General features: G+C 23.7%; 1 protein-coding gene across 3 annotated transcripts; it reads right to left on the bottom strand.

The window, feature by feature from the left end:
- Nucleotides 1–3,394: 3,394 nt before the first annotated feature.
- On the bottom strand, nt 3,395–14,051 carry LOC145846806 (GTP cyclohydrolase 1 2-like). 3 transcript variants are annotated; one of them, XM_082953422.1, is made up of 6 exons: nt 13,900–14,051; nt 10,282–10,503; nt 8,654–8,763; nt 7,920–7,975; nt 6,734–6,850; nt 3,395–4,057 (listed from the first exon to the last, which is right to left on the bottom strand). In XM_082953422.1, the coding sequence occupies exons 1-6, from the start codon at nt 13,931–13,933 to the stop codon at nt 3,922–3,924; spliced, it is 675 nt and encodes a 224-aa protein (XP_082809548.1). In that variant the 5' UTR covers nt 13,934–14,051; the 3' UTR covers nt 3,395–3,921. The 3 variants fall into 3 exon arrangements, with proteins under 3 accessions (XP_082809548.1, XP_082809544.1, XP_082809547.1); XM_082953418.1 differs by having other exon boundaries at nt 13,910–14,051; XM_082953421.1 differs by lacking the exon at nt 13,900–14,051 and adding an exon at nt 13,099–13,218.
- Between the last annotated feature and the right edge of the window lie 659 nt (nt 14,052–14,710).

Here is a 14,710-nt window from a genome sequence, read left to right as displayed (position 1 = left end):
GTGAAGAAGTAAAAGTTGTTTTTGATGTTTTTAGTCAAAATAATCTCGTTTGTTTTGTTAGATGTTTATTACTAAATACTAGTTTGCTGAGTTTGTTTTATTTAGAAAAAAAACGCTAAGATAAGATTTTTTTTATTGTTAAAACTATATTGTTTTATCACCATTAGCCTACCAGAATATTTCTTATGTATTTAATGTACAAGTCAAAAAAAGGTAAATAAAAACAAAAAATAATTAATTACTTTTGTTAAAATATTAAAAGCACCAAAAATGCAATAAACTTCTAAATCAGTTCATTTTACACTAATACTAAACTGAAAACCATGGGTTTTATTTAATCTTCAAAAAGTATAAAAAAGTTAAAATCACATTCAGAACTTGAACTGGTACAAATAATTTAAGTACGAAATAAGAAGAAGGGGAATATTAAACAAACTGAACACTAAAAATAGGAAAAACTGAGGTTCAGTTTTTTTCGTATGAAGGTAGAAAGTTTAAATATTTGACACATTTAATAAATTTACTTGTATTAGTATGCATTTTAAAATAAGTTATAAAGAAGTATTTAAACTATTTTTAATACATTTTTTTAAAAAACAACGTATCTATATGACATTAAGATACTTTATGTCGGCAAGAGACCTTGATATAAAGTAAGTCAACAATTTTTTATCCAAAATTTTAACAAACTTAGTTAAACTTTTTGATTAATATTTCATCTTTAAACTAATTCTACCAAAGTAGAGATTATTTTAAATACTATGACCTATTAATAGTTAGTAAAAGCAACCTTTATAAAAACTTTTAAACAATTCCTAAGAAACGCTTGAATTTTTTAAAGCAAACTTTCATGGGAAATGAAAGTTTTTGGTTATAACTTAGTGCAATTTTCTGAGCAAACTAGAGATGTTATTTTGAAAACTAACAAAATAAGAAAGAGCTCATAACAATAATGATGGCTACCGGCAGCAAAAGTCGCAACTTCGCTTTGTTCTTGGTAAAATTAATCTTGATTGCTTTTATAAAATAATTTAAACTTTTGAAAATTTAAGTAAAACTAATTTACATATATAATTCTAGATAATCTTTGTTGTGACACAACACTACAAAGATAATCTAGAATACACAGTGTAGAAAAGTCAAAAGGTGATGTTAGTTTTCTTTTTTTGTTTAAATATAAAACTTAAAAAAATTTACTATTTTGAAACTATATCAAAATACAGTTGCCTTTAGTTGGACTGCACGAAGACACTTTTAAGTTTAAAATGTAAATTAATTATATTGTTAATTAAATTTTGTGGATACCCATTATTATTTAGTAACAACTTAATCTGATTCATTTTAATTGAAAACAGTTCTAGGAACTAAATTTTATAAGCAAGGTGACACAAAGCTCTAATAAAATTAACTTTTCTCTTTAAACTACATAGTGAATGAAAATCCAAGAAACAGCTTGTAATTTTTTTTTCTATACACAGAATTTAAAAATTATATCATTTTCTGGTTTAACCTGTAATTAAAAAAAAAGTTTACTATTAATAAATTTTTCCAATATGAAATTGATAGAAGTATGATCATTATTTAAAAAATTAGAAACCTAGCCAGTAGTTTTCTCACTTTTGATTAACACTAAACAACCATCAGATTACTGAAAGTAAATTAGTCTATTTTTAAAAGTATGAGAATTTTTAATTTAATATAACTTTTAAAGATGTTTGCCAATGTAAGCCTCAAAGGAGATCCCATTGCAGTCCCATATTTTTACAAAAAAAACTAAAACTTGATTGAACGCCACAAGAGCTTCAATTTTTTTAATTGCTCATGTATATTGCAGGTTTATCTACTTTATAAAATGTATTAATAAAAATCCCACTGAACTCTTCATTAGTAAAAACCCTTTTGAGGTCAAACGATACATAAAAGTATGGATTCCATATCCCTAATATTGTCAACAAAGGTGTAGAGGAATCTTTTAAAATATAAGTGAAATAGTGTTTTAAAAAGGTTTCTAGACTAAAGTGCGAAAATTTCGCCAATATAGTTATTCTGAGTTCACTATTGATAAAACAGGTCTTAACAGCATATACTTGCTATAATTTTTGAGCAGTCCTCTTTTATGTAAGCAAAAATGTTTTTGTTACACTGTTTCTTTATTTTCGTAATAATTTTATACTTTATCAACGTTTTGTTTTTATATTTCAATTGTGTATCTTTAAGTGTACATTAATTGTTTTTCACTAAACTTAATTATATTTTAATTATTTTTTATTGCTCTTTTGACTACTTTGTTAATATGCGAATTTGAAATATCTCATATTAGATTAGCTTTTTATTCTACTAATAAGAACAGCTCAAATTGTATTTTGTTTATTAAATTGTGTGCATACTGTTATTTTTATTATATAACAACTAGTGTCACAAAAAGTAAAACTTATTATAATGGGTTTAAATTTGCGATAATTATATATTTGTAAATCGTTTTAAACGTTATGATTAGATCGTCTTGGGTTTAAATTTTCAAAATTTAGTTAAAAAAAGTTAAAGTTTTAAATCTGCTGGATACACTAATGCATTGAAAGGAACAACATAATATTTCTTTAAACAACAAAACCTATAATGATATTCTTGTTAAAACTATAATGTTGTTTGTTGCTATAAATCAAAGAATGTTGGTAACATTTCAAACAAACTCATCATATTCAAAATTAGCTTTTAACAATCTATCAAAAAAGTTTAACACGAAATCTGCTTGGTTTTTTTTCTGAGCAAAGTAGCTTTATACAGTGAATAATAACAATTCAAGTTGTAAACAGTGGCTAAAAAGTTGTTAAATATACAGGAATAGTTTATGTTACAACAGAAAAAATGTATATATACTCAGACTTGAAATTAACTTACCATTTCGTCAAAGGCACATATCCTGACGAGTTTTTAAAGTTTATAAGTTTTCTATTATCATTTTTAACTTAATGAAAAATCCCAACCATTTATGAAATAATTTATTGAAATTGTTAAAGAGTGAAACTCAAAGGTAATTATAAAATTAAAAAGTGCAGGAATGAAAGGAATTGTTCAAATTTATGACATTTTAACCTATATATTTAAAATCATATACTTAACTTAACTAAGCAAATATTTTGTTTAGATTTTTTTCAGCCATACTTTTTAAAAATATCACACTATTGTCCGATAAATCTATTTATTTTTCGAATAATAAAATATTTATATGAATTTATTTCTTGTTTATTCTTAACTAATAAAACTAAAGTTTTATTTAAATATTTATAATTTAAAAACAAATATTTTTTTAATATTCTAACTTAAAACGTATTCAAAAACTTAAGCAGTTCTATATTCTATTATTGAACTATAAAACTTAGCTCTCTAAATAATAATAAAAAATATGATTATTCATTTTTAAATGCAAAACACAAAATGTTTTATAATTAAATTGCACTTAAGTACAATACTGACTCTACGTATGAATAACAATTAGTTTTACAATATTTAAATAAAGTTGAATGTATAACAAGCTAAACATAATTTTACACTGTGAAAAAGTAAGTATAAGTAGTAAAAATTATACTTTTAAATATCAGTTTATTGTATTCTATAAAAAGTTTATCAATTTATATAAACAGGCTTACAATATCAGATCCTTTAGCATTAGAAAATTAACATAACCGTAGTTTAAATTTAGTTTTGTAGTTAAAATGTTTACAACATGCTCTACAAACATAAAGTCTTAAAAATATTTAAATGTTTGAACAATAAAAATAGCAGCTTTTTAATCTATTTTATTTTTAAAACTAATGTAGACAACTTTACTTGCTAGTTCAAAATGACTAAAAACACACAAAAAAACTTAAATTATTTTAATATGTTTTATAAGCACAGCACAATGTACGAGGAAGTTTATTTTCAAGTGAGCTTCGTAGCAGTCAGTGTCAAAAATTCCTGCCGGGACTTCGGGTCGTCCCTGAACACTCCGGTCATGTAGCTGGTGACGGTCTTCGCTCCCTGCTTCTGCACTCCCCGCATAACCATGCACATGTGCCTTTGTAATGTTTTCAATTTAAATCTACTGAGAAATTTAACGACTGTATTTTGCTGAGCTTCGTTTTGAAACTGGTTTCGAATTGACGTTAAACAGTTAGAGTATAAAGCGTACCGTTTAAAAAGAATAAAAAAATACAAAACAGGTTTCAGTTCACAAAAGAGGTTCAATAATGCTTTTGAAAGTAAAGGTTAACGAATATATATTTTTTTTTTACCAAAACTAAAAAATATATAATATAAAATAAATTTTCAAAAACTAAATGATGCATTAAAAAAATATAATAACATCAACAAAAACGCCTTAAAGTTTATTAAATATACTAATATTTTTTAAGGTAAGCTAATTATTAATTAATTTATTTACATTAAAAAAAATTCGACAAAAAATAGCTTCAATGGTTGATGTTTAAATGTAAAAAAACTGTTACAAACGTTTAAAACAAACAATTTTTTTAAACCATACACGCCCCTAAATTGATAAATCATTTTGCGTTCTAATGAAAAACAACTCATCTAAATCAAACAAAGTACCAACTACTTCGTAAAATTAATTAAACAAACGAGCTGATTAAACATCAGACTGCCTATTTTATACTGGTTCTTTAAACTAAAAAAATATTTTTATAAGAATTATTAAAACGCAGAAATAACAGAAAATCAACAACAAAATCGTCGATGTTTAAAAAGTTTATAATAATTAACATTCTATTTTTTAAATAACTTTAAATATTTTATCGTTTTTAATAGGTTTAACATATGTGTGGTTTTATAAAAAACAAAGTTTCTGCATTAATTTTTAAAAATAAAAATGTGTCTTGTGGCACTATATACGAGCATTAATAATTTAAATCATAAAAAATCAAACCACTTTATTCTAACTATCTACAGCTCATATTTGTCGTTGAGTTGAGGATGTTAAGTATAACTTAAACATGTAGTAAAAATTTTGACATATTAAAGGATTGTAAAAGTTTAGAAAACCATTTATGTCTTAATAAATAGAAAAAATTATTAAATAAATTCCTTGCTAAAACTTTTTTTTAATAAAGTTTAAATAAACTATCAAAAATTTATTCGACCAATATTTTAAAGTAGCAGCCTCTATTCGAAAAACTTTTAAACATTTAGATTAAAAAAAACGTTTCATTTTGACGTGTTTCAATAAACAATTATGACACAACTTTTTTTATAACGTGTGACTAATTTATTTGTAAAACTTATTTATAATGCTACTAAAATTTACTTAGACTTGAACTTCAAATTCTATAAAACGCTACGTAAGAATTTATAGATGTAAAAATGATTTAATAAAATTACCTAATTTTTTTTTGATTAAGGTTTTAAACTTGCTAACGCAGTAGGAAAATGATTCAGATATTACTAATTTTGCAAGAAATGTTTTCGAGTGTATGCAATCTATATTAAGACCGATTTTAAACAAAGATTATTTATTTTGGTAGTTTATTAAGAGAAGCACTGTATTTTATAACCAAAATAACAAACTTTATGTATCTCTTCAATTTTACAAGTCTAAGTTTTTGTTTAAAACATTAACCAATCTTTAAAAAAATTTCACATAAATTTTAAAACATTGACTGTATTGTGTTGCTGCTATAATTCAATGTTGTATGTCTTTTGTACAATTTTTTGTTACACACCTTAACAGTGAGATGGTTTTGGAGGTTAAGTACTTCAAATTAAAACCTGAAATTGTTTTTTATACTCTGTGGAAATGTTAATTTTTAACTTACAGAGATACTCCGCTGGTTTTATTTTTTGTACTTAAAACTAGAAACAGAACAATGTTTATTGTTACTTAAAATTTTATAACTTGATATTTTTCAATATTCAATTTACTTTTTTCCTTATTTATTTTTTAGGAACTTAATTAAAAACACTACAAAAAAATGCATACAAAAATACAAAAAGTTTTATAAAAATTATGTACTACTCAGTAAACATGGTATGGTAATTTACCAATTTAGCTGCTGTCGTTAAGCAAGTTATATCGGATTGACAACAAGACATCTAAGGGAAAGGATAAAAGAGCATGTCCCAAAGAGTGTAGATAATTTTTGCAATTCGGAAAAGAAGGATGGTATACTGGTTAAAGTTTTCAATGCATCTAAACGTTCGTCTAGAATTGCAGAACATTAGGTAAATAACTCAAAATGTACAAGCAGTTATAATCTTAAGAGATTTAAAATAATTAAGATTTGTAGTAATGCTTTCGATTTAAATAAACTAGAACCTATTTGTAAATTATGAAGGAAACCTGTTTTCGTAAACAAAAATATTTTGATTATACTGTTTCGTAATCTTTAAAAGGCCTGCTATTTTCATTATGTTAGCGTAAAGTTTTATTGTAGTTTAACTATAATGTAAGTAAACATAAATGATTTTAATTGTTACTAATTGCTTTTGTCTTTTATTACTCTCTTGATTACTTTATGATTACTTGGTTACTATGTAAGTTTACAAAATATTATCTCCACTTAGCTTTGTATTCTACTGGTGAGAACTGCTCAAAATATATACTTAGTGTTTTTGAATTTGTGTGTCTTGCATACATTATTGTATAATACTGGTCAGTTATGTTCCAAAAAATTTTTCCAAGCTATCAAAGAAGTACTAAAAAATTAAAAGAAAAAAAAACTCAGTAAAAATTACATACGTAGCTTCTATTATGACGCCTACTCCAGTGGGCTGAACTGCATCGACAAGTGCATATGCGATTTCTTTTGTCAAACGCTCCTGTATTTGCAGCCTTCTACTGTATATTTCCACAATTCTGTAAAGCATATTTGTTATAATAGGTTTTAAATAAAGTTTTTACTTTATCTAGTAAAAACTGTTTCCTATTTTTTAAAATTTAAATATTAAGTTTAGTTGAAATGATTGCTAAGTTATCAAAAAAGGATAAAGAGTTCTTTAAAACTGGTTAATTTAAATACAGATGAAACTAGCAAAAATAATATTTCGTTAAGTAAAAGAAGTAAATAGACTAACAAAATAACACGAACCAAGTTACAACTTTTTAATTAAAGTTACATTAACTACTTTTCTAAATTTTTGTTTAATGAAGAAATTACATTCTACTTAACATTAAAAAAATTATAGTTTGAAACTGTTTAGTAATTTAATCCTTATAAATATCTTATTGTTTTTTAATAAAAAACATAAAAATTACATCACTGTAACTTTTTGGAACAAAAAAATTATATTGAGTTACTAAATGCTACATTAAATTCTACAAAATAATCTGAGTGGGCCTGAATTAATAAGAATGGAAACAATATCTAAGTGGAAGTACCAAAACCTGAAAATTTTGATTAGTAGTTATAGTTTAAACTTAAAAATTTTTGTAAATAGTAAATAGTCTTTTTTTAATGAAATAAAATAGTTTTTAGTAAAAAACTACATAACCAAACATAAACTAACTTAAAATAAAATAAAAACTAGCGTTAGTCAGAAATGAGCAAAAAAATATCAAAAAAATCAACATAATCAGAGTTGTTTGAAAATTTTTAACTAACTGAGTGAGTGAAACGCTACAAAAACAAAAGTTACAACTAACTTTTATAGACTAATAGTAAGTCGATAAAAATTTATATACAAAAATCTTTTTTTTTTGTTTAAAGTAAATGTTTATGGTGTTTTGTATTTATCCTCATTTTAAGAGTAAAGAAAACTTTTGATAAAACTACTAAAACTTTGTAAAACTATAAATTAAGGTTAACTAAATGTTTTACTTTTTATTAGAAACTCAAATTCATTGTTTTATGCGTTTCAAATTAAGTCGTTAACTCGTATTTGTTTTCGACATTTAAAGGTTTAATTGTTCTCAATAATTTCCATACCTTGCTATTTTACTCAGTCCAAGAACTTTTTTGTTAGGTATGTAGCCGACTGTTATCTGAAAATCATTTATAAAAATAAGTTTGTAGCCTTAAACTTAGTCACGTTCAAATGACATTATTGTTATGAAAAGTAAATGTGGCTTGATGTTTTTGAGTATTCAAATTATAATTAATAAAATATTTAAAATGAAAGTTTTGTCTAATCAATTTTTTTAGTATAAAAAAAGTAGTTACTTACTTAAAATTTACTTAAAAAATAAAAAGTTAATTTAAATTTTATAATTAAAACGGATTGTAAACTAAATTATTCCTTAGTTTAAACAAAATATATTTTAGTTATAAAAGTATAAAATACCTTTAACCTATATAAAAATATCGTTTAAGTATAGTTATTACTTCAAAGTCTATAAAAAAAATTAGTTCAAAATGTCTCGAAAACTTCTAAAAAAGTATAGTTTTTTTTAATAGAAATTTACATGTTTGAAACTTAAAAAATATTTTCTAAATAATTTTATACAAATGACATTTTGCCTTAAACCGTTGATAGTAAAAAGAATATAAGTTTAGTAATTAAACTTGCTGTGACAAAAATAACATAAAATATTTAGAGTTTGTAATAAATTGATGTCATAACCTTCAAAAACATCAATATTTTTGAACTATAGAGAAAGAGAAAGTCAAAAATAGATGTAATAAAGTACAGCATGATGCAAACAAGTAAATAAAAAAATTACTTTTCCAAAGAAAGGCACAAGATGATGTTCGCAGAGTGAGAACAGATCAATATCCTTCACAATAACTATTTCGTCATAGTCGCAGGGAAATATGGCATTGTTTAGTATATCTGTTCGGCAGTGAACGTTTGACTAAATTTAATTTCCGATACACAATATAGTGTTTTTTTTTCAAATCAATACTTATGAACTGTTTTAGACATGTGTTCGTATAAATTAGAAAAACAAGAAATAAAAAGCTTGAAAGATACTGAAAAAAAAACAAAACTTATATGTTTGACTTTGAAATTTCTACTAGTAAGAATATTGAAAAACATATCATATTTTCAATTAGACAAAAAGTCTGAGAAATTAATAAAATGGTTCAAGAAATACAAATTTATTTGTTAAGTGTTTAAAAAAAATAAAGTTTGTATAAATTAATTTTAAAATCAACACCTTTCATAGTTTTTGATTAGAAAATTAGTTGAAAATAAAAACATAGAATTCAAACTAAGGACACTGATTAATAAATTAAAAACTGAATCAAATTTAAGCAACACAAAACTTATTAAGTAAATAGTTTATTTCAGTTATGAATTTATTTATTCTTAAAACATATTTTGTGTTCCTAGTAGAGCACAGATCTTACAATTAAAGAAAACTAAAATAAAAAACGAAGCTTAATTTACTTATTAGATATCCAACTTACAATGCAACTTTGTTGGAATTACGAAAAATTTCCAGGAAAACAGATAGTAATAATTCTGCTAAGTTATTCCCAAATGATTTAAACTATATAATAAACACCAATTCAAGCTTAAAAGTATCAAAAAAAACCTACTCGTTTTCTAGCCAATTTTGTTTTTTTAAATTTATTGGAACTTAGCAAGTGATAACTAAATTAAAATATTATCAACTTAGGATTTTAAAATTTGTGTTTAAACTATTATGAATTATACAACTAAAATATATTTTAAATATTCAAATAAAAAACTTTAGATTAGTGTACATAAGAGTATACTAAATTATAATTATTTGAAAATGTTTTTATTTTATTTGATGCAATCTGAGCGTTAACTTTGGTTTCTGTTTGTTTATTATATCGATTACAGACTGTAAAGTTCACTATACTTGCACCGTTTTAAAATTCTGAAAATGCTTAAAATGTCTGAGTTCCGACAAAGATTGCAATTAAAAAGGTTATAAAAAGTTGCAGTGATTTATCACATGTTTAATTACCTAAAACATCTTGTAATTGTATATGTCATAACGTCTTAGTTACAAACTTAATTTTTTAAACTTAGAATGCTGTTCTGATTTGTTTACCACTTTATAAAGATTTGTTGAAAAACTCTGTGAAACTAAAAGTAAAAACAACACGGAAATGAGTAAATTTTCTTTAATAAATTTAAGTTCGCGACTGTGTTTATATGTAATAGAAAACTTTCTTACAACAATGTACAAACAAAAAAACTTTTTTTTACTAATTCAACGAACTTAGATCTTGTTAAATAAAATTAGCTTGTTTGATTTGTTTATTAATTTTGAAGTAATTAAATAAACATATTTTACTAATGCATTTAAATTAATGTTTATATTTTTATGATAAAATTGTATCAAGGTACTAAAAAAAGCATATAAGTTACCTGAAAGTGACTGTTTATAACCCTTTGTGAAAAACATCATTGCTTCAGCAGCCCTTCGAGGTGTGTCTAATAGCCCATTTCTATTTGAATCTTCTCCTAAATCTTCTAGTATACTTTTATAATTTGATTTTAAACTTTCTAGTTGTTCCTTTTTATTTTCCTCTTCATCATTTTTACGTTCATTATTACTATTACTGATGCTATATGGTTGTTGATGATTGTCTGTAAGGGTGGAAACATATATGTGGTTGTAAAAAACATTTTGAATTAAGTAATATGGCTTACAAAAATAACTATGCTAATTCCCAGTCATACAAAAATATTATAGACATTTTAACTTAATTTAAAAATAAAGTTAATCTTATATTGATTTTTTTTAATAAACTTTAGAACAGAGGTCGGCAACATGTGTCTCATTGGCTAACTGCGGCCCTCGAAGAATAAATTTGCGGCCCGTTAGCATCTTTTTATTTTTAATGGGATGTGGCCCGCGAAAGGTAACTCTGTGGCCCACGAGCATGTTGATCTGGCACATTGAAATTATATTTTAATTTGATTTTTTGGGTTAAAGTTTTGTATTTTGACTTATTTTACTTTACGTCCTTAATAAAAAGTATTCTACCAATCGTACTGCTCAAACTTAAAAAGATAGATTGTCTACTTATGAGTATTTCTTCACAGAAGAAACATCAGGGTTTTTTTTTCTTCATCTGTAAGTTTTACCTCGTTAAAACTATGCTAGTTTTTTGTTAATCTATTGAAGATATTTGATAATCTATTTTGTCCTTATCTATTTGTAAAAATTTGTATATCTATTTTATATGTTTGTTGTGTACAATTAAATAATATTTAATAAACTTTATTAATTGTAAATTATATTATTACTGCTTTGTACTAATTTTATACTAGATAGGGTTGTCAAATATTAAGGTTAATTAACAGTCTTAGAGAACTAAAATACTTTAAATTAGTTTTAATTTTTCTTCTGAAAATCAATTTAGCTTAAAAACGTTTATATTGCAATTCTAAAGTTAGTTTCGATATAATCCTTTTTTTGACTTTTTTTTAAATATTTTAATATCTTTGAGCCAATCAGTTAAGTACTTATGTAATCACAAACAAATATAATAATACAACTTAGTACTTGATTAACATTATTCATTTTAGTTTTGTTTTATGAATTTTATCTTAATTTTAAAAATGTTCCGGTTAAATTACTCATGCTAACTTTTTTGTCTCAAAATTTGGCCCTGTTTGGAAAATAAACAACTTAGTAAAAAGTTAAAACATAAACTTTTGAAGTTATCATATCTTGTTTTATAATACAAATAATTTTTTTTTTTTTTATTTATCTTTTTTAGTTTATTGAATTGAGGGATTGAAGTTTTATAGGAAAAAATTATATTTAAGTTTTAAAAATATTTATTAAAAAAAGATTGATAAGCCTAATTGAAAAAAAAAAAATCCTAAAACTACTTTTTAAGCTTGTTTGTTTAGGTACTAGCTGAAATTTAAGTAGTTATATTACTAAGAATAAAAATATTAGTTTATTAGACTGTTAGTGAGTTCATTAAGGCAAAAATGGCAATTTTGCCATTTAATAGTAAGCCCTATATGTATATTTAAAACTCAGACTGATTGAAACTAAAACTAAATAGTATTAAATGTGTAATTAAAACTAAAACTGCGGCCCACAAAGATGTTTCAAATTCGACCCCTGCTCTAGAATAAAACAACATTAAGATATTTCTAAACAATGACTTCAGTTTTCAAGTAGAAATTTAACAACTTTGATATTTTTATTTGTTGTACTAACATGTATTTTAACTTTTACTAATATTTGATAAAAAGAAAAATTAAATATCTTTTAAAGGGTTACTTTAACTTTGAATACAAAAGTAATTTTTAATTACAGCTAAAATCTTTTTTTTTTTTGTACTAGCTATACTTTTAAAATATCGAAGTTAATAGTTTTATTTAATACTATACGAACAACATCTACAACTTGTGTTTTATAAGTACAATTGACATGAATTTTTATCAAAATCTTTAAGTTTTAGCTTTGGTTTAACCAATTTTTTTTTTGACTTAGTCTAACAAACAACAACAATAACCAACTAACTAAAAAGTTATATATTTATGACTAATATAAAAACTTTTTTTTTTGTAGTAAATTAGAAGACATTTTTTTATTTTACATAACCAATTTTTTTTTAAGAGTTTAATATAATTATACTTAAATTTTGCATGTTGTATAGAAAGGTAGCTTATAAAAATCAAAATTTAAATAATGACATATATTTTGAACCTATTTATTGCATTAAGCTAAAAGTTTTTTTTTTCTGTTGCCAAAATTGACATTGAACATAAACTTTAGAAGATTGTCATATACTGTAATACTTTTAAGTTAATTTTTCAATATAAGTATATACTATAACAATACTAGTAGCCATTAAACATAATAACTAAGTCCTTAAAAAATTGGTTTTTAACTTTTTTATAAGGAATTACACTTTGCTTTTTTTAAAAGAACTACCTCCCTATAAAAGTTTGAAGCACTTTATTTGTAGCAGTTCTACTAAAAAATATTTTTAAAATTAAAAATTTGTTAAAACTTTTGAAGATCGGATAAACATCTACGAATACCAAAGTTCAAAGTTAATCTATTTCAAAAAAAAAATACAGTTTTGTTTTACTATGCCTTAAAACATTCTTTAATTGTATTATATCTATTTCATAAACTTTGTTACAAGAGCATGAGGTGAAAGAACATTTAGGTGAGAAACTAAACAGCTAAACACATAAAATATTTCTTACATGGTTTTTCTCTTCTTCTATTGGTTTTCAATCCAGTTGTAGCAGTAATAAGGTTGCTTGAACACAATGCAGCATTTATAAGAGGCATTTTGTACATTATAGTTTAATTTTAAATAGTCTAGTCAGAATATATTCAATTTTTTGAAAATATTTAGTTATAAGTTTAAAAAAATTAAAAATGATAAAGTGCTAATAATTACTAGTATTCCTACAAGTTTCTACTATCCAAAATAGTCACTATAATATAATGATGGGCAAAATTTTTCAACTAAATCTACTGTTTACTAGATATAGAGGTATTACTAACTGCTTAGAAGATATATTTACTAATTCAAATAAACAATACTTAATTTTATTGTTAAACACAACTATATGTTATTCTGTTGCAAAAAAGTTTTAAAAATAAGTATCTATGAAAAGATTTCTTACTAACTTTAAAATTCGTTCTAGTTTCACCTTTAGTATAATATAAAGGAGGTTAGGTAAATGTTTTACTTAATATTAATCTAAAAAAAATAAAAAACTTAAGTTAAGTATTTTTTTTGTTATTGTAAAAGCATTAAAATTCTAGTCTGTAAATATCCTTATTTTCCTTCTTTGCGTTTTAGTTTTACATTAGTTAACCATATAAAAAATTAAATTTGAATACAGAATGTTTAAACAACAAAAACTATCTTAATATTCCAAATTCATTAAAGGTACATAATTAACTGAAATTACTTTCTAGTATTTTTAAATTTCGTTTTAGCTGCTTGGAGAACTATTAAATATTTAGCCAAGTTTAAATATTTATATACATACTTCTTTTTACCTGAAGAGAGACTTTTTCGTTCATTTTTTTGTTTCATTTTAAGAAGCTCTACTTTTTTGTTCAGCACATCTATTTCTCTCTCTAATTTCGAGTTTTCCATTTTGTTTATATATACGCAACTATGTAGAATTTAATTTGAATAAAAACATAATCTATTTAAAAAAGTTTAAAGTTCTAAAATAGAAAAATATGTAGAATTTTAATACTGTTTTTATTCTATAAACAGTCATAAAAATAAAATATTATACCCGTTATCAACAAAAATTATATTATATTATCATAACATGTTTCATAATATATAGTGATTATAACAAAACATATTTAAAAAAATCATGCTTCGAGAAATAAATTTTAGAAATTAGTGTTTTATTTAAATACATTATTTTAAAGATATACACTGGATTAGACCAGCTGCGAAAGGTAAATGTGCCTGCCTGGGAGAATGTTTTTATTATAAATGAGATGCAGCCTACAAATGGTAAAACTGTCAGCTTTAGTGTCTTAAATTTAATTGGAGTTTATGAGGATGTTGAAAAAACTTGAAAATTATAGTGCCATTGAAGCTTGAATAATAAAGAAAATAGTAATATCAAAATGATTGAATTATTTGAATATGAAAAATTGAATAAAATAAAAACATTTTTGAAAGTTGTTAAGCTGGCTTGAATTTTAAGAAAAAAATCAAACAAACTTCAAACAAGCTTAAGTAAATCAATAAACCTGACAACCTTTAAAATTAGCCTAAATGGATTGAGTTTTTTTAGTATGAAACTAGTCAAACTTGCAAAACACTGTTCTTAA

This window comes from Thalia democratica, chromosome 1 (assembly GCF_965202585.1).
Source record: "Thalia democratica chromosome 1, ktThaDemo2.hap1.1, whole genome shotgun sequence".
Taxonomy (NCBI): Eukaryota; Metazoa; Chordata; class Thaliacea; order Salpida; family Salpidae; genus Thalia; species Thalia democratica.
The sequence above is the reverse complement of the archived record's forward strand: the minus strand, read 5'-3'. Positions and strand labels throughout refer to the sequence as shown.